The sequence below is a fragment of the Aethalodelphis obliquidens genome, unplaced genomic scaffold (genome assembly GCF_003676395.1).
Source record: "Aethalodelphis obliquidens isolate GAN/ISIS:26980383/991018 unplaced genomic scaffold, ASM367639v1 scaffold72, whole genome shotgun sequence".
In the NCBI taxonomy this organism is placed as follows: Eukaryota; Metazoa; Chordata; class Mammalia; order Artiodactyla; family Delphinidae; genus Aethalodelphis; species Aethalodelphis obliquidens.
The window spans coordinates 6,823,275-6,849,259 of NW_020838016.1; the positions used below are offsets into that span (position 1 = coordinate 6,823,275).

The 25,985-nt window shown below is 42.6% G+C and overlaps 1 protein-coding gene across 4 annotated transcripts in view; it reads left to right on the plus strand.

The window, feature by feature from the left end:
• The first annotated feature begins 414 nt into the window (after positions 1-414).
• Positions 415-25,985, plus strand: part of MRPS22 (mitochondrial ribosomal protein S22) — a 29,052-nt gene continuing 3,481 nt past the window's right edge. The window contains exons 1-6 of one of the 4 annotated variants that reach the window (XM_027091730.1): positions 415-442; positions 16,827-16,990; positions 18,057-18,221; positions 20,067-20,210; positions 20,518-20,601; positions 22,086-22,231. In XM_027091730.1, coding sequence (XP_026947531.1) covers positions 430-442; positions 16,827-16,990; positions 18,057-18,221; positions 20,067-20,210; positions 20,518-20,601; positions 22,086-22,231 — 716 coding nt within the window. In that variant the 5' untranslated portion in view covers positions 415-429. Of the gene's footprint in view, positions 443-10,166; positions 10,352-16,826; positions 16,991-18,056; positions 18,222-20,066; positions 20,211-20,517; positions 20,602-22,085; positions 22,247-25,985 lie in introns of those variants that run through there. The other 3 variants (XM_027091729.1, XM_027091732.1, XM_027091731.1) reach the window with 3 other exon arrangements.

The window sequence follows — 25,985 nt, forward strand, 5'->3', positions numbered from 1 at the left end:
CCCCAAGAATGGTGCTGCTGTCTGCTCCCTACTTCCTCCTCCATCCTCGGAGACCCTGTGTCTCTCTCTGCGGGAAGGAGGGAGGGTGAGGATTCTCTCTGCCCACAGGGCCGTTGGAAAGGGAACCAAGAAGCTGCATGAAAAGGGAGGACACAACTATATCATTCCGAGAGAAGGAGAACAGGGAGAGGGGCCACCCTGGCTTTACGAAGGACCAGGTGGGAGAGGGCTCCTCCAAGGGCTGAGCCAGCCGGCAGGACCCATTGCCTGGGACCTGGGGGCTGACAGCGGTCCCACAGCACCACCTAGTGTCGTCCCAGAATAACATGCGTCCCTTCACCCTGCAGAGGTGGGCGCTGGACAGGAACCCAGAACACGTCCTACGGGCCAGGTGAAAATCTGGATCTACACGAATGAAGAGCACTAGAAATGGCATATATGGGTATGTGTGTATCTGTCTATCTCTATCTATCTATATGTATATTCTTATTACTTAAATATCTTTAAAATGTAATCGTTGTGAGAGTTTGGCTGTTTCCTACGAAACTAAATATATTCTCACCATATTATCTAGCAATCATGCTCCTAAGTATTTTCCTAAGTGAGTTGAAACTTATGTCCACACAAAAACCTGGATATGAATGTTTATATTGGAACGCTTGATCGGAAGCGATCAAGATGTCTCTCATTACGTGAATGGATAAACAAACTATGGTACATCCATACCATGGAATTATTTTTCAGTGACAAAGAGAAATGAGCTATCAAGCCCCAAAACGACATGGAGAGATGCTGAATGCATATTACTGAGTGAAAGAAGCCCGTCTAAAAAGGCCACATACTTTATGATTCCAACTATAGGACATCCTGGAGAAAGCAGTGGTTGCCAAGGGTTTGGGGGAGCAGTAAAGGTTGACGAGCTGGAGCACAGGGCATGTTTATGGCTGTGAAACTCTACTGGATGGTACTGTAATGGTGGATACCTGACCTCATGCATTTGTGAAAACCCATAGAATGTATAACACAAAGAGTGAGCCCTAGAGTAAACTATGAACATTAGCATTTTAAAAAATGTATCAAGATTGTTTATCATTGGTAACAAATGCAACAAATGCAAAATGTTAATAACTGGGGTGGAGGTCAGGAGAGAGGGTATATGGGAACTCTCTGTACTTTTTAGGTTTTGTAAACCTAAAACTGCTCTAAAAACTAAAGTATTAAAAATGTAAAGGGTAATTGACTGTTCAAACAAAAATAGTAACCACCCACTCTGGGGTCTAGAATATCTGTATGTAAAATATATGTATATATGTCGATATATATGTGAAAGGTATGATAAAATAGCGTAAATACTGGAGGGGAAAAAACAGACGTATACTATGGTGTGTAATATCACACCAAATGTGTTATAGATATATACTATCCTAAAATAATTACTAAGATAAGAATACAATAAGCCAACAAAGGACATAAAGTGGGTCATGAAAAAAAAATGAACACTTTGGGAAAAAGCAGAAAATTAAGGAAAAGCGATCATGAACAGTCTGGACAAATAAAACCTAAACAGGTTTCTGGTTTAGCATGTAAGGAGCTTAGAAGTCATCACTCTATCCTAACAATTAAATGGGTGGACAAACTGAAAATCAGCAGACCTTCTTAGGTCTGTCAGAGAAGTGAGATCACAGGGCAAACTGCTGCCCCCAAATTGGAGAGACAGATAGGTGGATACATAGAGTCACAACTTCTGCAGGAACTAGCACAGAGGTGGGAAAACTTGAACTGTAATTGACAAATTGCTGGAGGCTCAGTGTAGACTAGTATGAGGGTTAAAAACACTTAGGGGTATGTCTGACAAAAGATATGATCTGTACATTGGAAGCTACAAAACATTGCTGAGAGAAAGTAAATAAGATCTACATAAATGGAGAGATAAACCTTGTTCACAGATGGGAAGACTCAATATTTTTAAGACCTAAATTCTCTCCAAGTTGATTTATTGGAGAGAATAGGTCTAATTTGACCTGAGATCTTAGATTTGATCTGAGATATGATATAATCTCAATCAGAATTCCAGGAAGGATTTTTATAGAAATTGAATACCTGATTCTAAATTTTATATGGAAATGCAAAGGACATAAAATAGCCAAAACAACTTTGAAAGAAAAGAGAACAAAATTGGAGAACTAACACTACAAGATTTATCATGAAACCACAGTAACAATCAGCATAGTATTGACATAAAGATATAAAAGTAGATCAACACAATAGAACAGTTTCCAGAAATAGACCCACACATATACAGACAACTGACTTTTGAAAAAGTTGCAAAGTCAATTCAGTGCAGAAAGGACATTCTTTTTTAAAAAATTTTGTTTGTTTATTTTTCTCTGCATTGGGTCTTCGTTGTTGCACGTGGCCTTTCTCTAGTTGCGGCGAGCGGGGGCTACTCTTCGTTGTGGTGCGTGGGCTTCTCATTGCGGTGGCTTCTCTTGTTGCAGAGCATGGGCTCTAGGTGCGTGGGCTTCAGTAGTTGTGGTGCGTGGGCTCAGTAGTTATGGCCCGTAGGCTCTAGAGCACAGGCTCAGTAGTTGTGGTGCATGGGCTTAGTTGCCCTGCGACATGTGGGATCTTCTCGGACCAGGGTTCGAACCCGTGTCCCCTGCATTGGCAGGCGGACCCCCAACTACTGCGCCACCAGGGAAGCCCCAAGGATAGTCTTTTAAACAATGATTCTGGAACAACTGGCATATATATACAAAAATATACTTCAATCCGTACCTCATTTTTTATATATATATATATATATATATATATATATATATATATATATTTTGCCATGCCACATGGCTTGTGGGATTTTAGTTCCCCTACCAGGGATTGAACCCGGACCCCCTGCAGTGGAAGCATAGAGTCCTAACCACTGGACCTCCAGGGAATTCCCTATATTTCAAAAATTAACTCAAAATGACCATAGACCTAAATGTGATTTCACATTTATTTCACATAAAACTATGAACTTTCTAGAAGAAAACATAGGAGAAAACCTTTGTGACCTTGGATTAGGCAAAGCACAAGCCATAAAAGAGCACAGTGATAAATTTAAAATTTCTCTTTAAAAGATATTGTTTTTTTGTTTTTTTGCGGTACGCGGGCCTCTCACTGTTGTGGCCCCTCGCACCGTAGAGCACAGGCTCTGGACGCGCAGGCCCAGTGGCCAAGGCTCACGGGCCCAGCCGCTCTGCGGCACGTGGGATCCTCCCAGACCGGGGCACGAACCCGTGTCCCCTGCATCGGCAGCCAGACTCCCAACCACTGCGCCACCAGGGAAGCCCAAAAAGTTAAATATACACTTGTCATATGTTTCAACCATCCCACCCCAAATATTTTCCCAAGAGAAATGAAAACATACATCCAAGCTTGTACACAAATATTCATAGGAATTTTATTTGTAATAGTCAAAGGCTGGAAACAACCCAAAAGTCCCTCAACAGGTGAGTGGATAACAAATTGTGGTACATCCATATAATGGAACATTATTCAGCAATAAAAAGGGTTAAACTGACATGACAACATGGATGAAGCTTAAAATAATTATGCTTAGTGAGAAAGCCCCCCAGAATTCATGCTTATGATTATAATCTGAAGATTATAGAACTCTAGAAAATGCACACCAGTCTGCAGGGAAAGAAAGCATGGTTGCTGGGGGGAAGGGTTGTGCCAGGAAGAGTGGGAGGAGGGGATGGGGTGATGGACATGCTCGTTATCTTGATTGTGGTGATGGTTATATGGTGTGTACATAGGTTAAAACTTACCAAATCATATGCTTTGTATGTGTGTAGTTTATCGTATGCCAATTATACCTGAATGAGCCTGTTTGTTTATTTATTAAAAACAACAAGACAACTGCACTGGAAATTGTTAAGGTCAGGGATATGTGTATTCTCTTCTCTTATGTTCCATGGAAGCTATGCCAGGCCTGGGTGTGCAGAAAGTGGCCAACAACCATTTGATTACTTTCATCCCTACAGGAGGTACCAGCATAGAAAGAAAACTCATTGAGCAGGGATGGTTGTTCATGTCATTTAGTTGGTGGGGATATTATTATTCACTGATGTAGCCAAAGTCACAGTGGGTGAGGGGAATTGGTGTGGTCACCCATTTCTCTGGACTGCTAGTTCAAGTTAGTTCATTTCCATCTGAAATGTTTGCAGCCCTGGATGGGTTTTTTTGTTTTTTGTTTTTTTTGCGGTACGCGGGCCTCTCACTGTTGTGGCCTCTCCCTTTGTGGAGCACAGGCTCCAGACGTGCAGGCTCAGCAGCCATGGCTCACGGACCCAGCCGCTCCGCGGCATGTGGGATCCTCCCAGACTGGGTCACAAACCCGTGTCCCCTGCATCAGCAGGCAGACTCTTAACCACCACGCCACCAGGGAAGCCCCCTGGATGGGTTTTAAAGAGACAGAACGGATGCCACACAGCCAGGGAACAAAATAAGATGAGACAAGAAGGATGATAATGGTGGTGATGAGAGTCATAGTAATAATATTTTCTACCACTTGCTGGGCACTGACTATGTGCCAGGGCAGTATCTACTTCATGGCTGTTAACCCTCACCCTGCTCCTATGAGAAAGGTGGTATCATCCCATCTTGGAGAGGAGGAAGCCAAGGTGGTGAGTAGCAAGGGCTCATATAGCTAATAAATTGTAGAGTTAGAATTTGAACCCATATCTGTCTGATTCCAAAGCTCTTACCATTAAACCGCCCCATTCCCAGGCCAGCATAGATGTGTGAACACATGCATGTCCATCTATGCATACACAGGACCACACACACATGTTCAACACACATACACATGTGTACATACATACACACACATTTGAATACACATGCACACTCACACCAATTGACCACCCATACATACACATATGCACAAACACATGTCCCCTGGAGACAGACAAACATGCACATAAACATCTGTGTGATGCACACAGCCAAACACGCACTGCATGTGCACCTACACGCAGACACACACTTAGGGCATCCTAAGAACATACATTCTGTCCTTTCTGGCTTCCCATTAGTAGTGGCCAGTGCATCCCACTGCCAGCTTCTCCCAGCCCAGGCCCCAGGAATCTTCAGGAAACTGCAGTCCTGAGTCTAAAGTGAAATAACGCCCAGGCCTCTGATCTGGGAACTGCATGCAAGTCAGGGCAGTCAGATGCATCACATTTTCTCATGAAAGAAATTTCTGATGTGCTTATTAACCTTTGAAAATACCAGCTCTCAGTCCCAAAGACCTCCTGAGTCCAGATCAAACTGAAAAATAACCTTGTGACAGACCACCCGGTTCTGAGCTGATGGGAATTACTTTCAACCCAGGCCAGCATGTCCCTCAGATAAAATGTTCCACATACCAAACCTGACAGCAGCCAGCTCTGGGGAGTAGGGGAGCCAAGTGTCAGCTATTATAGATCATGTCCACAGTGGCTGTGACATGGGATGATTGCTCTGGGCCTGCGTCACAGTGGGGGCATCCGGGATGGCAGGAAGGAGCCGGCCCAAGTGTCTTTGACATTTATGTCCCTGTGCTATAGGGCAGAGAGTCTGCCTGTCATCACAGACAGATGTAGCCTTAGCCTTGGGCAGTTATTTTCTGTTTTGAGTGTTCAGTTTGGGGTAGAATTGTAGTTCAGTAGGTGTTGTCAGAAGAAAAGAGACAGAGTGTCATGTGGAAAATTGGGGATAAGCTGATAATTCCAGGGTTGGAAGAACTGAGTCATTCACCGCACCATCTCGTGGTGGAGGACAGTCTCCCTGCCTGCTCTCTTTTGGGCCACATTCTGGGCTCGGAAGGCAGTCTCTATTATTTTCACAAGTCTCAGTGTTTTTCCTACCCCATGAAACACAAGTGAAACAGAGCTTTTCCATCGTAACAGCTGCCAGGGACCACAGAGTTTAGCCTCGTCTCTGCTTTGAATAAATTGGGTGGCCTTGGTCAAAACCCTTAATTCCAGAGCCTCAGCTTATATATAGAAGGTGGGACTATCAGTGCCTGCCTTGTCTACTTCACCAGTCTGCCATGAGGACACACAGGGCTAATGAGAAGACTGTGCTCTGAGTGATCAGGAAGGACTGCCCTGCAGTGCTACAGACCGTCCCACTACTCGGTGGGCTGCATGGATTCAAGTTCTAGCATCACAGCCACATGCACAGCCCCCAGCAGCTACTTCAGAATTCTCACTCCTGCAGCTCCCAACACAACCCTACCTTTTCTCAGCCAATGACTTTGCTTTCCATTGCTCAGAGAAGAGAGAGGCCAAGAGGCAGGAAGGCCCTCTGATTCTCTACTCAGAACCTATCCACACTCTACCCATCTTTAACTCCCTGCCTGCTGGTTCAGAGGCCCCTTCCCATCAATGGACAGCGTCCCCACTTAGAATCTTATTTCCTGATACTTCCTTGGGGACCTCCCCTCATCACGTATCCCTTCTCGCTTTACTCTTTCTCTTGCTACTGGTCCCTTCTCGGCGCACAACGGGGCTTTGACCAAGGAATTTGTGTCTGTAGGAACCTGTTGGGGGTTTGGACCGTGAACAGGAACAGGGCGGAAACACTCTGGGTGAGGACAAAAATGCAGCAGGTGTGGCCCTTGGGAAAGGCTTCAAAGATAAGGTTTTGAAGATTCTATGGAAGTTGCAAGGGTGTTGCTGAAAATTGCAAGGGTTCTTAGATTGTCCAGACTGTCACCCTTCTCCCTCAGTCCCTGTTCTTTCTGTCTCCGTCCCTCTCCCTGACATCTATCCTCATACCCTCATCTTGAATTAAAATCCTAGTCCCTTTAGGGAAATCATGAAAAGTGCAGACTTTGTAAAATCACTGGCAGTTGAGTAATTGAAACATCACTTTTGTTTTACAAATAATAGGACTCATTCTTGCTGCACAGAGCTAGGCATCCCTCTCCCAGATTTGACCTGATGAATCCTACCAGTAGATGCAGCCAAGTTGTCTTGAAACTGTCAGTCGGAGGACCAGCTCTCTCCACTTCCCAGGGGTGAATAGAACCCCACCCAGGCCAATCAGCTTCTTTCACCAGAACTTGAACTTGATGGCAAGCATGTAAAGTCATCCCTCAGAATCCATGGAGGATTGGTTCTGGGACTTCCTTAAATACCAAAATACAAGGATGCTCAAATCCCTTACATAAAATGGCATAGCATTTGCTTATTGCCTACACACATTCTCACTTACACTTTAAATCATCTCTAGATTGCTTATAATACCCAATATAATGTAAATGCTATATTAATAGCTGTAAATACAATGTAAATGCTTCGTAAATATTTGCTGGCACATGGCAAATTCAAGTTTTGCTTTTTGGAACTTTCTGGAATTTTGTTTCTGTGAATATTTTCAATCCACAGTTTGAACCCATGGATGCAGAAGTCGTGGATGTGGGGACTTCCCCGGTGGCACAGTGGTTAAGATTCCGCCTGCCAATGCAGGGGACACGGATTCGAGCCCTGGCCCGGGAGGATCCCATGTGGTGCGGAGCAACTAAGCCCTTGCGCCACAAATACTGAGCCTGCGCTCTAAAGCCTGCGGGCCACAACTACTGAAGCCCGCGCACCTAGAGCCCATGCTCCACAACAAGAGAAGCCACCCAATGAGAAGCCCACACACTGCAGCGAAGAGTAGCCCCCGCTCATCACAACTAGAGAAAAGCCCGCATGCAGCAACGAAGACCCAATGCAGCCAAAAAAAAAAAAAAAACGTCGTGGATGTGTCATGTGTGGATTCAAAGGGCCAACTGTAGTTGGAACCACGTCATTCTGACAGCAGCCTCCTGGAGAGATTTCTCTTCAGTTCTTGCCTGGAGCTTGCATCCTTCAAGTCCTTCTTGAGGCTTGGCTGTTCAGCTTCCCCTTTAACTCTGTGAGATATTAAGCATCCTTCCCATCACTTCCATCTCTGTTTTATAGGAAAGATTTTAGTCGCTTGTAACCAGAGAATCTTAACTGATAAGCATATACCTCTGTAAAGCTCTCCCTCTGAAGATCTTCAGAAAGCCACCGACTTGGCTACCACATGACCTTCTTGTACCCTCTTTGGAAACACCAGGCATTAGATCCTGAAAGTACTTTATCCTCAGAGTCTGCAAGATAAGTACTATCATCATACCCATTTTTCAGGTGAGAGACTGAGGCTCTGAAAGATGTGGGCATCTGCCGAGTATTAAAGCTGGGACCAGGAAACTTGGTCATCCCATTAGTAAAATTTAGTGTAGCCCAAGAAAAGGAGGTTAACAGAAGGAAAGTGGGAGCATCTCTGGCCAAGATAGCACCTCCCTCCATCTCTCTCTTTCTCAGACCTCCTACTCTGCCATTTCTGCTTCTGCTCCATTTTCCTGCCTTTCTCTGTAGACTGGCTTTCTTTGCTCACTCATTAGTGAGCATATTGCTGAAAAAGGCTGTTCCAAACCTAACTCTAAATAGTTACTCACTTCAAGCTTCTACCATCAACTATAGTTTCTGTGTTTCTTAGTTTGAAATATTGAGATAAAATCTGCTTGGTACCTGGACAGCTGGGGTCAGCTGAAAAATGTCCACCCTCCTGAAAAGATATTTATTTCCTAATCCCTGGAACCTGTGAATGTTATATGGAAACAGGGTCTTTGTAGAAGTGTTAAGGATTTGAAGATGGAGAAATTACCCTGGTTTATCTGGGTGGGCCCTAAATGCAATCGTGTGTATAACCTTACAGAGTGAGGCAAAGAGAGATTGGGCACAGACAGAAGAGAAGGTGATATGAAGCGGAGATTGGAGTGATGCAGCCGTAAACCAAGGAATGTTTGCAGTCACAAGAATCTGGAAGAGACAGATTCTCCCCTACAGCCTCTGAAGGGAGCACAGCTCTGCTAATACTTTGACCTGAGTCCAGTACTACTGATTTTAGGTTACTGGCAACCAGAACTGGGGGAGAATACATTTCTGTTGTTTAAAGTAACCAAATTTGTTATGATTTGCTACAGAAGCTACAGGGAACTAATACAGTAGCCAATGGATTCACTTCTCCTGCGTTAGGTGTCCACTCGTTGTCCAATCAGTTAGTTTTATCCAGGGGGATGTTAAATGAACCACCACAGAGGCCTATCCTCTGGGAAAGTAGTTGGTATATTCTCAGAGAAAGGACATAGCTGGGAGACACTTGTATGCATCCCACTACTACTCCCTGACACCTTTTATCCGATAGGTGTGAGAGGAAGTGTTGGGACACACTGGGCAGCAGTCATGCCTGAATGCATCACCAAGCCTAGGGCTCTCTCCTTCCCTGCCTGAATAGGGAATGTGTTCATAAACAGAGCTCTTACTGGGCAGTGGGTGAGGTGAGGTTAGAAGATGAGTCTATCTGTCTAGCTAATTCAAACAATCGTTTACTTAACACCCTTCTTTAGCCAGGTGTTGGGACAAGTTAGTACAGGCACCAGCCTATAGTCTCGTGGAGGGCAAAACCTGCACATCCTGGACAGCTGGAAAGAACTTAACGGGATCCTTTCATTGTTCAGTTAGTCATTTATTCAACAAATGTTTGCTGTGTACATATGTACCAGGCTAGGTGATATTATAATACAGTGTATAAAGTCATTGTCTTCATGGCATGAGAAAAATAAGCAAGCAGATAAATGAGCAAAATAATTGAGCACAAATTGAGAAAAGAGCTACTACAGAAGAGACTTAAGATTCCAAGACAGCAAACTGTGCGTGAGTTGATGGGGAATGGTGGTGGCAATCAGAGCTTGGAATCAGGTGTTATTTGGCGGGGTTGGTGGGGTGGGGCCCCGTGAGAAGTTTGAACGGAGAAGTCGAATGGGCAGTTGGATTTAAACCTGGGGCTGGGAGAAAAGGTTTGGGCAGGAAATTTGTTATTGAGAGCCATGGAAACGAAGGAAAGGTCTAGGAAAAAGAGCACATAAACACCTTCTACTTGTGAACAAGCGGTTTACAAGAAACAATCTATTGCTTCATAAGCAGAAATTTGTTGTTTTATAAATAGAAATTGAGTAGCTTCCGGCAGCCTCCTCCCTCCTCCCTCTTCCACACTACATTTCCCAGAATGCCCTAAGAACCGCGCGAGACCCGGGATCGCTCTCAGACGCTTCCGGCGTAAGTGGCCCGGATAAGTATGGCGATCCTCAGAGCGTTTGTGTCGCTGTTCACCCCGCAGGCAGGTTCTCGGGTCACCTGGCGGGTCTGTTTCCGGGCCCGCACTCGGCCCCGGCCCGGTTCCCTGTTCCAGCCTCTGCCCGGGGTCTGCGGGGCGGGAACGCCATGCCGTGGGCTCGGCTCCGAGGCAGGTAAGTGACCTGCGGGGCGTCCGCTTGGGCGTTCTCCTGGGAGATCTAGAGCCTGCTTCAGGCTGGCGAGACCCACACGGGGGCCCCGGCTCTTCCTGCAGCGCGACCTTAGACCCAGTCGTCTCTCTCCTGTACCCGCGGGGTCTGTAGTCTACCGCGTTTGTTCATTAATTCCTTCACTTAAGCGTCAGTGCCTGGACTCCGCTCTTTGTAAAGCACAGAGCTACGTCTAGGGGATACGGTGGACTAGGACTGACATGGGTTTTGCCCTGAGCTAACTGGCGGCCCAGTGGGGAATGGCAGTACATTGTGACCCGGACTGTGATAGGGGTCGCAGAGAAGAGTGGCACTCAGACTAGGTTGAAAAGGCAAGGAAGGATTCCTGGAAAATATGGCCAAAGCTGAGACCTGGTTAATCGTGCCAGGGAGAAAACAAGAAGCATTCCACGCGGAGGAAACAGCATAAGCAAAAGTCCAGAAATGAGACTGAACACAGGTAGTTTGGGAACCCACTTTGGAGGTAGGATTGATGAGGCTGGTTATGACTTTGAATCTGGATATCAAAGGAGAAATCAATGTTACTTCTCAAGTTTCTGGCTTGAGCAGTTGAGTGGAGAGTAGTCCCATTTACACCAAGACAGAGAAGATTAATTATAGGGCAGTTTTTTAGATGGGAATGAGAGGAGGAGAAATCGGGGAGAAAAGGCAGGAGTAGATGAGGTAAGGAGATGGGAAGGGAAGCAAAGTTAAACGTCTGTTTTGGACGCATTAAATTTGAGGTGCCTTTGAGATTCAAGTGGAGGTGTTGGGTATGCAGTTACATAGACATTGAGAAGTACTGGAGTAAAAATGTTAACCGAAGCTGGCGGAATGGGAGGGACTGTCTGAGGGGAGAGTAGTGCTGAGCACGACTGTGTGCCAGGCACTGTAAGAGACCCTGGGTGCCAGAGACCAGTACAAAACAGGATTGTGGCCTTGGGAGAACACAGAGTCTAGTGGGGACACCGTGCAGTAAGCAGATCACCTTAACTTTTTTTCTAAATGGTGTTGAAAGCCATTGGTGAGTTTTAAGTATGGGAGTGACCTTGATTACACTGTTAAGATAAAAGTTCTTTTCCAGTTTTATTGAGATATATTTGATATACAGCAGTGTATAACTTCAAGGTGTACAACATAATTTGATTTACGTATATCGTGAAATCGTTACCCCAGTAAGTTAACGTACATCTTCTCATCCATCTTCTCATAGAGATCCAAAAAAAGGAAGAAAAAGGTTTTTTTCTCATGATGAGAATTTTTAGGATTTACTCTCAACAACTTTCATGTATACCATACAGCATTCCTAGAATTTATCTTATAACTGAAAGTTTATACCTTTTGACCGCCCCGCCCCCCCAGCACCTTGCACTTCACAAAGATCATATGGTATTTGTCTTTCTCTGCCTGACTTATCTTAGTGTAATGCCCTCAGGGTCCATCCATGTTGTCACAAACGGCAGGATTTCCTCATTTTTTGTGGCTGAAAAATTGTGTGTGTGTATTATTTTACATATTAAATTTTAAACTTCTCTGACAGCTATGATTTTCTACTAGGACGTGATCTTTGGGATGCTTTTCTTCTCACTAATAATATTCTTTCTTAGTAACTGTAAAGACAGGATGCTATCAGGAGTGCCTACTCTAACAGAACCACCTTTTACATGTTTTTAAACTTTCTTTCTGGAAAAATTCAGAAGTATCTGTAACAAAATTGTATGTTATTCACTATATTTTACATATATATATTTTACATACACGTGTGTATGTATATGTGTTTATGTGTATATAAAGATGTGAGGTATATAACAGCTCACTCTTGTGTACACATAAACATATACGTATGTATGTAAATATGTATGTATGTAAATATGTATCGTTTATCAGTCGGTACTTAGGTTGTTTCTATGTCTTGGCTATTGTAAATAATACTGCTATTAACATGGGGATGCAGGTATCTCTTCAACATAGTGTTTTCATTTCCTTCAGATATATTCCCAGAAGTGGAATTGCTGGGTCATATGGTAGTTTTTTTTTTTTTAGGAACCTCCATACTGTTTCCATAGTGGCTGTACCAGTTTACATTCCCACCAACAGTGCAGAGGGGTTCCTTTTTTCTGCACATCCACACCAGCATTTGTTATCTCTTGTCTTTTTGATGATAGCCATTCTAACAGGTATGAGATGATATCTCATTGTGGTTTTAATTTGCATTTCTTTAATGACTAGTGATGTTGAGTACTTTACATGTACCTTTCATACATCTTCTTTGGAGAAATGTCTGTTCAGCCCCTTTGCCCATTTTTTAGCTGGATTATTTGGTTTTTTGTTATTGAGTTGTATGAATTCTTTATATATTTTGGATATTAATTCCTCATCAGATATATGGTTTGCAATTTTTTTTTGCGTTTTGTAGGTTGTCTTTTCACTTGTTGGTTGTTTCTTCTGCTGTGCAGCAGCTTTTTAGTTTGATGTAGTCCCGCTTGTTTATTTTTAATCTTGTTGCTTGTGCTTTAGGTGTCATATACAAAAAATCATTGCCAAGACGAATGTCAAGGAGCTGTTTTCCTGTGTTTTCTTCTGGGAGTTTTATGGTTTCTGGTCTTACATTTAAGTCTTTAATTCACTTCGAGTTAATTTTTGTGAATGGTGTAAGCTAGGGGTCTAGTTTCATTCTTTTACATATGAATATCCAGTTTTCCCAGCACCGTTTATTGAAGAGACTGTCTTTTCTCCTTTGAGTATTCTTGGTTTCTTTGTCAAATATTAGTTGGCTCTATAGGCATGAGTTTATTTATGCACTCTCAATTCTGTTCCCTTGGTTTCTGTGTCTGTTTTTATGCCAGTACCATACTGTTTTGATTATATAGCTTGAAATCAGGAAGTGTGATGCCTCCTGCTTTGTTGTTCTTTCTTAGGATTACTTTGGCTATTCAGGGTCTTTTGTGGTTCCATACAAATTTTAGGTTTGTTTTTTCTGCCTCTGTAAAAAAATGCCATTGGACCCTCGATTGGGGTTGCATTGAATCTATAGATGATGCTGGGTAGTATGGACATTTTAACAATATTAATTCTTCTAATCCATGAACACAGGATACCTTTCCATTTATTTGTGTCGTCTTTGATTTCTTTTCAGCAGTGTTTTGTGGTTTTCAGTATAGCAATCTTTCACCTCCTTGGTTAAATTTATTACTAAATTTTTTTTTTTTTTTTTGGCGGTACGCGGGCCTCTCACTGTTGTGGCCTCTCCTGTTGCGGAGCACAGGCTCCGGACACGCAGGCTCAGCGGCCATGGCTCACGGGCCCAGCCGCTCCGCGGCATGTGGGATCTTCCCGGACCGGGGCACGAACCCGTGTCCCCTGCATCGGCAGGCGGACTCTCAACCACTGCGCCACCAGGGAAGCCATAAACATTGTATTGTTTTTGATGCTTTCTTTTTCAGATAATTTGTTGTTAGTGTACAGAAATGGTATTGGTTTTGGTATATTAATTTTGTGTCCTGCAACTTTACTGAATTTGTTGATTAGATCTAATGGTTTATTGATGGAGTCTTTAGGATATTTTTATAGATAAAATCATGTCATCTGCAAATAGAGACAGTTTCCTTTTCAATTCTGTTGCATTTTATTTCTTTTTCTTGCCTGAGGACTCTGGCTAGAACTTCCAGTACTGTGTTGAATAGGAGTGATGAGATTGGACGGCCCTGTCTTGTTCCTGATCTTGGAGGAGAGGCTTTCAACCTTTCACCATTGAGTAGATTGTTAGCTGTGGGTTTGTCATATATGGCCTTTATTATGTTGAGGTGTGATCCTTTTGTACTTAATTTGTTAGAAGTTTTTAATTGTGAATTTTGTCAAATGCTTTTTCTGCATCTGTCAAAGTAATCATGTTTTTTTCCTTTCATTCTATGAATATTGATTGATTGACCTGAGTATGTTGAATCGTCTTCGCAGCCCAAGAAATAAATCCCATTTGATCATGGTGACTGATCTTTTTAATGTTATGCTGAATCAATTTGCTAGTATTTTATTGAGAATGTTTGACCTGTAGTTTTTATTTATTTGTTTATTTATTTATTTATTTATTTATTTATTTATTTATTGTTGGGTCTTTGTTGCTGTGCGCGGGCTTTCTCTAGTTGCAGCGAGCGGGGGCTGCTTTTCGTTGAGGTGCGCGGGCTTCTCATTGTGGTGGCTTCTCTTGTTGCGGAGCCTGAGCTCTAGGCTCACAGGCTTCGGTAGTTGCAGCATGTGGGCTCGGTAGTCGCAACGCGCAGCCCCTAGAGCACAGGCTCAGTAGTCCTGGTGCACAGGCTTAGTTGCTTCGCGACTTGTGGGATCTTCCTGGACCAGGGCTCAAACCCATATCCCCTGCATTGGCAGGCGGATTCTTAACCACTGCACCACCAGGGAAGTCCTGGCCTGTAGTTTTCTGTTAGTATCCTTTATTGGCTTTGGTATCAGGTTAATGCTGGCCTCATAAAATGAGTTTGGGAGTGTTCCCTCCTCTTCAATTTTTTGGAAGAGTTTGAGAAGGATGGGCATTAATTCTTTAAATGTTTGGTAAAATTCATCTGTGAAGCCATCTGGTCCTGGGCCTTTCTTCATTGGGAGAATTTTTTATTACTGATTCAGTCTTCTTACTAGTAATTGGTCTGTTTTGATTTTCTATTTCTTCCCGATTTTGTCTCGGTAGATTGTATATTTCTAAGAATTTTTCCATTTCTTCTAGGTTGTCCAGTTTGTTGGCATATAGTTGTTCGTGCCTCTTATGATCCTTTGAAATTCTGTAGTATCAGTTGTAATGTGTTTTTCAGTTACCATTTTGTTGGTTTGGATCCTCTTTTTTCCTTGGTCTAGCTAAAGGTTTGTCAATCTTGCTTATCTTTTCAATGAACGAACTCTTTGTTAATCTTTTCTGTTGTTTGAATTACATTTTTAAGAGATGACTGTGATTGTTCTGTGGAGAACGGTCAGAATGGAGGCAGGGGGATAGGTTAGGAGGCTAAGGCAAGAGATAGGATGGCCTTGACTAGAGTAGTGGCAGTGGGAAATGGAGGCTTAAAGACCGATTTATGAGGTGTAACAGGCAGTATGTTTTGTGTCAGTATCCTTTTTTGTAAAATGGGGATAATCATAGTATTTGTGGGGTCGTTAGGAGGATTAAACGTGCCAAGTATGTAAAGTAGTTAGTACCGGCACATAGTAAATATCTAACAAGTGTCAGCTGCTAACATTACTCCTGCTGTTGGCTAGATGTGGAGGGTAAAGGAGAAATCAAGAATGACTGTAGGCTTCTGGCCCACGTGACCTATTGGATGGTGCTAAGGATAATAGGAAAAGCAGGTTTGTGACAGGAGAGAAATTATGGGTTCTGCTTTGGCAGCATTGAACTGCATGTGAGATATCCATTGGGTAGTTGGATGGAAGATGATCTTGGCTGGAGATTCAGATTGTAGAGTCTCCAGCATATAGAAGTAATTATAGGAGGTTAGGAGATCATCCATCAAGACTGTGAGAAGGGAGAAAAGAAGAATGTAGTTCAGAATCCTGAGGGACACCAGGACGCCAGCATTTATAGGACTAGCAGAGGAAGAGGTGGTTGGGAAGGAATGGCTTTTTTTTTTAATGGAAATGGAGGTTGGGCAAAGGGATAGGCAAGCTGCATAAGGCAGAGCTGAGATCTGAGTCTCCTCCTCTTCCGTCCAGCTTTCTTCCATGATGCCACATGACCTCTTCAGTGTCATGTCCAGTGACCCGGGCCTCTTTCCTAGCTGGATCCCCTCAGCCTAGAATTTCCTTCCCTTTTTCTCTGCTCTATTCAGGCGCCTGGGAAGCCTTCTTTGACCCTACCATGCCCTTCTCTGCTCCCAGGCTATGTTTAGTTTCTGCCTCTGTAATCACACAACCCCCTGTACCTTCCTTTTATGTAGCACTTGCTCTAAGGAATGTAATGGAAGAGTGGAATTGATCTAGGCTCTGGCATCAGATAAACTGCAGTTTAAATCCTGGCTCTATCATTTAATAGCTAGTTGTCTTTAGGAAGACTCCAATATCCGATATCCTCATCTACAAAACTGGGATATCAGTATTTTGTGGGTTGTTGTAAGCATTCCTGAAAATGTATGTAATGAGTGGCATATAGGAGACAACTCTGTAGATGGTAGTAACCATGATTGTTGTTAATGTTGCATTAGCTACTTTTTTCATGTTGCTTTCTTCACTAGACTTTCAGTGCCTTTTTGACAGAAACTGTATCTTTATCATAGTGAATGCTCAGTAATTTTAAATGAATGAATGAAGGAATCTTGGAGGTATTAGTATTATGCATACTGAGGTAGACCTTGTGTTAATAATTTTTATTGTTGACTTTTCTATTTAGAGGTCTTATTGGTTTGTCATTTTTGACATCTTATTTACTAAAAATTCATTTTAACAGAATCTAGTAGCTCAAAGATCAAGAAACCTACCTTTATGGATGAGGAAGTCCAAAGCATACTCATCAAGATGACAGGCTTAGATCTGAAGAAGATTTTTAAGCCAGCTATACAAGAAGCGAAGCCACCAACGTATAAGCTAATGACCCAGGCACAGTTGGAAGAGGTATGTGAATGTAAGAATATTGGTATAATACCTTCCTTTAAAGGATTAAACAAGATTTCCAGGACCCCTTCAGACGCTGGTAGCTGCTCTTCCACAGGTGCTAGTGAGGGGGAGTTGCAGGCACAGAAGTGAGAAAAGAAATGTGAGCAGGCAGGCAGAGAGGAGCAGGGGGTATGGCCAAAATTAGGCAGACTGGGCGTGTGGTCCAGGCCTGGCTGTCCGGCAGAGCCGCCTCTGCTCCAGAACCAGCTTGATCAGCCTCCCTTTGTGCTGCCTGTTCCAGCTTCCTTCCTAGAGGAACATTTGTTGTGAGTACTTTGAGGCTGAGGCTTTGGTGAGATTATGAGATCCTTCTGGACAGCGTCCAACTCCAGGCAAGAGTCCTCCTGGAGTCGTGAGTATTGAGTGCTTTGTGGAAAATGCTTTGATGTATGAATATGTGAAGAGCAATAGCTCTTCTTTCTAATTCAAAAATAATTAAGAGTCATAGCAAAAAATTCAAATACCCAATAGCATATCACACGAAGGGCCCCTTTCACCTCTCAGAGGTAACCACCGTTAACAGTATGGCATGGAGCAGTGTGCTCAGTGGTTAAGGGCAGGGACTCTGGAGTTAAGTTGCCTGGGTTCAAATCCTAGTGCTGCAGCTTCTTAGCAATTTACTTAACGTTTGTGTGCCTCTATTTTCTGTCTCATAAAATGACATAACAGTAGCACTTAGCTCATAAGGTAGTTGTGGGCATTAAATGAGCCAAATTTAATACAAAATATTTAAACACATAGTAAGCACCCAATAAGTGAAATCCTTTGTCCTATTTCAGGCAGCTTTTGTGGCCTGGCTCTGTCTTAGAGCATCCCTTTGCTGTTTTGAGAGTGGTTAAGCCTGTAGCTAGTGCTGTCAGCCACACCACAGAGGCAAAGACCAGGGCCCAGGAGCCCACTTATTCATGGCTACAGCCTCTTCTCTTTGAAGTCTTTAGCATTTTTCATTAGTGTCTGCTTTTGTCAGGTGATCCTTTTGGTCTGTAACCTTGCGGCTTTCCCAAGAAATATTTTATTTCATTAGGCTACAAGACAGGCAGTCGAGGCGGCTAAAGTCCGATTAAAAATGCCACCAGTTCTGGAAGAGCGAGCGCCAATAAATGACGTGTTAGCTGAAGATAAGATTTTGGAAGGAACAGAAACAGCCAAATATGTGTTTACTGATATATCATATAGCATACCACACCGGGTAAGTGTATGTCTAATTGCAAAATGATTTTTATTTGAAATACTGTGTAGAGATGGGCCTGAGGGACGAGGGTCAACATCGTGTGACCCAGCTGTCTCTGAATCTTCCAAACCAGAATTTCTGCGACTGAGTGAGACCTGGCAGATACAGCATAAAGAAGAAAAATGCAAACCAGCACCACATCATCATGTCACCATTTCCTTACAGATTATGGACACAGTATTTCCAGATTGACTGCAGAAAAAGAGACAGGTGTGCTGAGACAGAACAAGACAGAAACCTACCCTCAAACCACAAATAGGAAAGTATCTTCAAGGCAATATAGGAGAAGGGAGATTCTGCTCAAGTTAGACTGATTTCCGTAGCTGAAGCTTTTTAAGATGGAAATTCTTGCTGATGCCCAAAAAACTCAGACTTCCTGAAGGATTTTCACTGTTCAGAATTTGCAGTAAAAATGGCAGGTTTCCCCAGATAATTTTCAGGCACCACTTCATCTGTTGTAGTTTTTATTGTCTAGCTCCTCTTCCTCTGATTGCCAGTTCCAAAAGAACACTCTGGCACTTACAAAATATATTAGTTGTTGTTTGAGCCTTTTCAAGTAAAGAGTAAAAGAGTAATTTACAGTTCAGCCCACAAAATGCAGTAGAATATTGCCTAGTGATAGGGCTGGGAAAAGGGCCACCCTGTACTAATCTTTCTATCATATGTGATTTTGGTTGGAAGACATGATTTGAGCAATGTCCATGTCTGTACATCAATCACCTGTATATCTGACATAATGAACAGGGATCAGAGTTTCATTTTTAATTAGAGTTTTTGCTTTTATATATGTTTGCAGTGCTGTGCAGGCTGGTTGTGGGAGCATTCTATAACCTGAGAGGGAGAAAGGAACTTGGAATTCAAATTACCAAAATCCTTTTGAGGAACAACTGTGGTACTTTGCCATCTGCTATTTTTTTTTCTATTTGCAGTGCTTGATGAAAGTTTTAATTATATTATCCTCAGAACACATTCAGAGACTCTTAACATCTCTGAAGAGTTGAGTGTCAGTACCATCTGGTTAATTTAAACATTAATCAGATGGGTCTCATTTATCTGCTATGTGCAAGGCTCTGTGTAAGTCACTCTGGGTGTTGCAAAGAATTGTAATCCACAGTTCCTGACCTCTTCCAGTTCTGTAACGATATTAACAATATCTGAGAGGTGTTAAGAATCCTGCACGTGATAAATTGCCAGTTGGGTGGTACACACAGTGGGTGGAATTCAGTGGAGGAAGCAGTCCTGTGGCCTGGGATTTGGCAGGCGGACCAGCCAGTCTCTCTGACACTTTTGTCTCCAGTATGAGGCATCGCAGAGGTGTGGGATTAAGACTCCACACCTTTGGGTTTGTTCCTTCAATCCCCGGGACTTTAAACATAAATCATAAAGTAGTAAAGTCTGTCTGTGTGAGACTTTAGGATGGGGAAATGAAATAATTCAGAAAGGTTTTATAGCATTTCTTTCTTCTGAAATGGATTTAGATGAATCTCAGGTCACCTTTTTTTAGTTGAACCGTTTTATGTATTGAACCCACTTGAAGGCTATAGATCACATTTAGTACATACTTTGATTTAGGTTTCTGCTTGTCAGAGGCACGGCAGTGATTAGTGAAGGGAGTATCAAATCTCGCCAGGTCTTTGAGGCTTACAATTATCGTTGAAATCATACAGATGATTGCATCTTATGTTTCCCGGTTGCATTTTATATTGTTGATTGCAGGTTATTCTTATAATGGTGCTTAGTGGGACACTGGAACTAAAAATTAAGTCCTCACGGCCTCATCCTTGACTACGTTTTCTATTTCAGGAGCGTTTTATTGTCGTCAGAGAACCAAGTGGCACACTACGCAAAGCCACTTGGGAAGAAAGGGACCGGATGATTCAAGTTTATTTCCCAAAAGAAGGTCGTAGAGTTTTAACACCAGTAATTTTTAAGGAAGAAAATCTTCAGGTAAGGTGATTTTGGTTTCATAGAGGTAGCGCTGATGGTTTCTTTGTTGAACAGTTGGCTCTGGTGCTGCTGGGCCTTTTGCTTTGATAAACAGACATTTCTAATGATAAGGAGGGTTATTTATCTTGTAATTGGCTTAGGTAGGATTTGAATCCAGGTGTGACAGTTACGAAGCCTGTGTTGTTTCTGCATCCCTCTTGCTGGGCACAGATGTGGCCTGTGTGTGGATGGGCAGGTCCGGCATGGCGTCAGGACAGGTGTTGCACTCTCATGTTCTTCTCATCTAATTCTGTGTGTGTTGGTTTAGACCATGTACAGCCAGGACCGGCATGCTGATGTCCTCAATCTCTGCGTTGCCCAGTTTGAGCCAGATTCTGCTGAATATATCAAAGTGAGTATATTCTACAGTTTCTAAAGTATGGGCTTAAGTATGATTAAGAGTATGATTTTTTTAATCCAGCACAATGAGTTAGGTTATAAGCTTTGATACGGGGGGAAGAGAAGGGAAATGCCTGAACACCTATGAAGTGCCTGATGTACACCAGGTAGATATTTTCATCCTCACAACCCTTGACTGAAGGATGAGAGAATTTAAGAGAGTTAAGTAACTTGTTGAAAGTTGCACAGCTAGTCAGTGGTAGAGGTAAGACCCAAACTTGACGGCAAAGACTATTCTTTTTTCAGTTAATCACACAGGAAAACAGTTGTTCACGGAAATTTGCCAGAATGCAGTGTATGTATCTTACAGTTCAGTTTAATAAATAATCATATAGCACCTTCCATGTATAAGGTATTGTTGTGGAGGTGTAGGTTATGGCATGAACTAGGATAGGGAGCCCTGTCAGAGTCCACAAATGATTGTGGGGAAGAGTGCTAGTTAAGTATACAGATAATTAGCACTGCAGGTCTAAGGTGTTAGGTGCTAAGAGAAGGTTACAACGTGCTCTCAGGCCATAGGGTTCTTGAAGAGGGTTCTGGAAGGGCAGGGAACATTATGGCTGGTGGAGTTGGGTGAGGAGAGGTGTTTCAGGTAGAGGGGAAAGTATGAACAACAGGCAGGAAACAAAGTATACTTGAGAAATGGCCAGTCATCTGGTTTGCTTGTACATGCAGTGTATATGTAGGGGAGTGGTTCAAGATTAAGCTAGAAAGGTAGATGGGGCCATATCACAGGTGACCTCAGATGCTAGGCTGATGAATCTGGACTTCAGTCAGCAGCCTTTTGAACACAAGAATGCCCTCATCAAAGTCCTCATTTAGGAAGATCACTCTAGAAGAACTGAAGGAACATTCGTTAGTAAGTTAGTGTGGGGTAGCTGATTGGATAGGGAAAAAAGGGAGTGGTGGCCCATTATTTCCAGTGGTCCATATATATATATATGTAATAGGAGCTTAATAGTGCGTGGCTGGGCTTCCCTGGTGGCGCAGTTGTTGAGAGTCCGCCTGCAAATGTGGGGGACACGGGTTCGTGCCCTGGTCTGGGAGGATCCCGCATGCTGCGGAGCGGCTGGGCCCGTGGGCCATGGCTGCTAAGCCTGCGCATCTGGAGCCTGTGCTCTGCAAGGGAAGAGGCCGCAACAGTGAGAGACCTGTGTACCGAAAAAAAAAAAAAAAAAAAAAATAGAGCGTGGCTGCTGAAGAGTAATTGATCTGGCTATAAATGTTTGGCAGACTTGTTCCAGGCCCTATATACTTTGACAGTAGAGGCTGGTCTAAATCATATCTGCTGGTTAGTGATAGTGGAGGCCGGTATAAGTAGACCTCGTTTACTGATACTTTCTTGGGCAGCTCACATGCTAGTAGATGTATACCCAGTAATGCTGCTCACTTCTATTTATTTTCATATCTCTGAAAAGTTGCATTTTGTGTGGATAGATTCATCATCAGACCTACGAAGATATAGATAAATATGGAAAGTATGACGTTTTACGTTCAACAAGACACTTCGGTGGAATGGCTTGGTATTTTGTAAATAAGAAAAAGATTGATGGTTTACTGATTGACCAGATTCAGAGAGATTTGTAAGTATGATCTTAGTAAGTAAAGAAATTCTTATTATCATTAAACTTGTATTTAATCTATGTTATTTTTCCAGTGATAACAATGTACTGTCCAGTGATAGATTTCACTTACCTCAGTTTGTTTATGGGTTTGTTTTTCCAGTATAATCCAGTTTTCTCAGTCTTTGCTTCTGTGTTGTGTAAACGGGGCTGGATTCTTTGAAAGAGTTAAATGGCTTTGGATCTGTACTGTATACGCTGGATATTGACTTATCCCTGGCCTTACTGGTGCTCCTGGATACCAGTGAACTTTCCATATACTTAAAGGGGATTAAATAGGAAATGTAAAGAAGTAGACATAAGCTCTGATGGGTGCTTTTCAGTAAAAGTCATTTAATTTATGAAAATACTCTTGCTTTTGATCCTCCTTGTTTTTGCAAGATTTTTAAGGCATTAGAAAGGTTACAGGTTTTTTTCAAAGTTGTGTGAAACAAAGAATGTCTGTTGTATTTTAGCATTCAACTGGTGTGCACCCAGCCTTCTAGCTGAAATAATACTTTACAACTTGTGATGAACTGAGGAGATTGTTTTCGAGTATCTTTCCATTGGTTGAGTTAGAGAAAGGCCAAAATAACAAGGAAAAGAAACCAACATGGCTGTAGTAAGAAAGTCACCAGAGAGCTTAGTGATTATTGCCATCTTGAATGTAAGGAGTTTTGACTCAGACTATCCTCCGTGTAATCTGAATCGTTCACACAAAGGTAAGGCATTTGGAACTAGAAGGTTCCATATTGTGTAAGAATTACAGCCCATGTGGAAACAGTGTCATTTCTCATAGAAACATCATTCCTAATGGTAAGTGATTTCCAGGCTAGCCCTCTTCTCCAGCATATGTAGTGTAATCCAATTCAGAGGGCAGAAATATACCTTCATCCCACATAAGCAAGAGGCTGCTGCTGGTCATGAGGATGCTCAAAAATGACTTGCCTTTAGGTGCATTAGCAGTGACATCTCCTGTGAATGAATTTTCTTATAAAGCTTCTCAAATGTAAATATTCTGAAATTATTTTATTATAAAAAGAATTTAACTTTTTTTTTTATTTTTTGCGCTACGCGGGCCTCTCACTGTTGTGGCCTCTCCCGTTGAGGAGCACAGGCTCTGGAGGCGCAGGCTCAGGGGCCACGGCTCACGGGCCCAGCCGCTCCGCGGCATGTGGGATCTTCCCGGACCGGGGCACAAACCCACGTCCTCTGCATCGGCAGGCGGACTCTTAACCACTGCGCCACCAGGGAAGCCCGAATTTAACATTTTTTATAAGAAATTAGAGCAACACAGAAATGTACTTCTGGACTTCCCTGTGGCGCAGTGGTTAAGAATCCACCTGCCAATTCAGGGGACACGGGTTCTATCCCTGGTCCAGGAAGATCCCACATGCCGAGGAGCAACTAAGCCTGTGTGTGATCACAAGCCTGCGCTCTAGAGCCTGCGAGCCACAACTACTGCGCCCACTTGCCTAGAGCCCGAGCTCTGCAACGAGAAGCCACCGCAGTAAGCCTGCGCACCGCTGTGAAGAGTAGCCCCTATTCACCGCAACTGGAGAAAGCACATGCACAGCAATGGAGACCCAACACGGCCAAAAAGGAATAAGTTTTTTTTAAAAAATGTATTTCTTTGAAAATTAAGGTTCTTTATCGAGGAGTACTAATAAGCAATATTATAGTAATACTCATCACATGTATGCTTTACCTCTGAAGCAGTTCATTTGCATACTGGGAGGGAATTTTGAGTTCCCTGAATTTCCTGATCTGCTTAAGTAAAACTTCCTGTGGGAATGCTGAACAGGACAGTTTGCTGCAAATCCCAGGCTAAACAGTAGAGGGTGCATGTCCTCAGTGAACGGAGCCCAGGCCAGAATTGAGATTCTGCACATTTATTTTAAACTGAAGTTCCACTGTTGGTTTTGAATTGAGATGCCTTTAAAATCTTTACATGTAAATTTTTTTTTTTTTTAAATTTCAGATATGGGCTGGGTGTGAAGCTAAATTATTCTGTGAGACACAGGCATTGTACCGTAGCATGAACGTAAAGAAGCCCTAAGCATGACTAAGATATAGAAACCCATTTAAGCTCTTTATGGGTTCACATGGTTATGCTCTAAAGAGAATTACTGTTATCTTTTGTTGTCACGTTTACTGGACTATTAGATTACAACAAACACAACAGATTTATACTGAACGTTTAAAAAATATTTTTCCTCTGGAAAGTTTTACTTTCTCACTTCTGGCTTCTCAGTTCTACCAAGACATGGCCTTTAGGGTGGTTGGGCCTTGGAATGAGCCCAGAGCATCTCTCAAAGGTCACCATGTCTTGAGAAATTCTTTACCCCACTCTAGAAGGGTTTTTATTTTTCCTTTAACATCTTTATTGGAGTATAATTGCTTTACAATGTTGTGTTAGTTTCTGCTCTATAACAAAGTGAATCAGCTATATGGATACATATATCCCTATATCCCCTCCTTCTGGCATCACCCTCCCATCCTCCTCATCCCACCCCTCTAAGGTGGTCGCAAAGCACCGAGCTGATCTTCGTGCTATGCGGCTGCTTCCCACTAGCTATCTATTTCACATTTGGTAGTGTATATATGTCGATGCCACTCTCTCACTTCGTCCCAGCTTACCCTTCCCCCTCCCCGTGTCCTCAAGACCATTCTCCACGTGTCTGTCTTTATTCCTGTCCTGCCCCTAGGTTCTACAGAACCAATTTTTTTTTTTTTTTAGATTCCATATATATGTGTTAGCATACAGTATTTGTTTTTCTCTTTCTGACTTACTTCACTCTGTATGACTGACTCTAGGTCCATCCACCTCACTACAAATAACTCAGTTTCGTTTCTTTTTAGGGCTAATATTCCATTGTATATATGTGCCACATCTTCTTTATCCATTCGTCTGTCAGCGGACACTTAGGTTGCTTCCATGTCCTGGGTATTGTAAATAGAGCTGCAAAGAACATTGTGGTATATGTCTCTTTTTGAATGATGGTTTTCTCAGGGTATATGCCCAGTAGTGGGATTGCTGGGTTGTATGGTAGTTATACTTTTAGTTTTTTAAGGCACCTCCATACTGTTCTCCATAGTGGCTGTATCAGTTTACCTTCCCACCAACAGTGCAAGAGTGTTCCCTTTTCTCCACACCCTCTCCTGCATTTATTGTTTCTAGATTTTTTGATGATGGCCATTCTGACCGGTGTGAGGTGATAGCTCATTGTAGCTTTAATTTGCATTTCTCTAATGATTAGCGATGTTGAGCATCTTTTCATGTGCTTTTTGGCCATATTTATTTCTTCTTTGGAGAAATGACTACTTAGGTCTTCTGCCCATTTCTGGATTGGGTTGTTTGTTTTTTTGATATTGAGTTGCATGAGCTTCTTGTATATTTTGGAGGTTAATCCTTTGTCAGTTGCTTCGTTAGCAAATATTTTCTCCCATTCTGCGAGTTGTTTTTTCATCTTGTTTATCGTCTCTTTGCTGTGCAAAAGCTTTTACGTTTAATTAGGTCCCATTCATTTTTGTTTTAATTTCCATTTCTCTAGGAGGTGGGTCAAAAAAGATGTTGCTTTTATTTATGTCACAGTGTTCTGCCTATGTTTTCCTCTAAGAGTTTTATAGTGTCTAGACTTACATTTAGGTCTTTAATCCATTTTGAGTTTATTTTTGCATAGGTGTTAGGGAGTGTTCTAATTTCATTCTTTTACACGTAGCTGTCCAGTTGTCC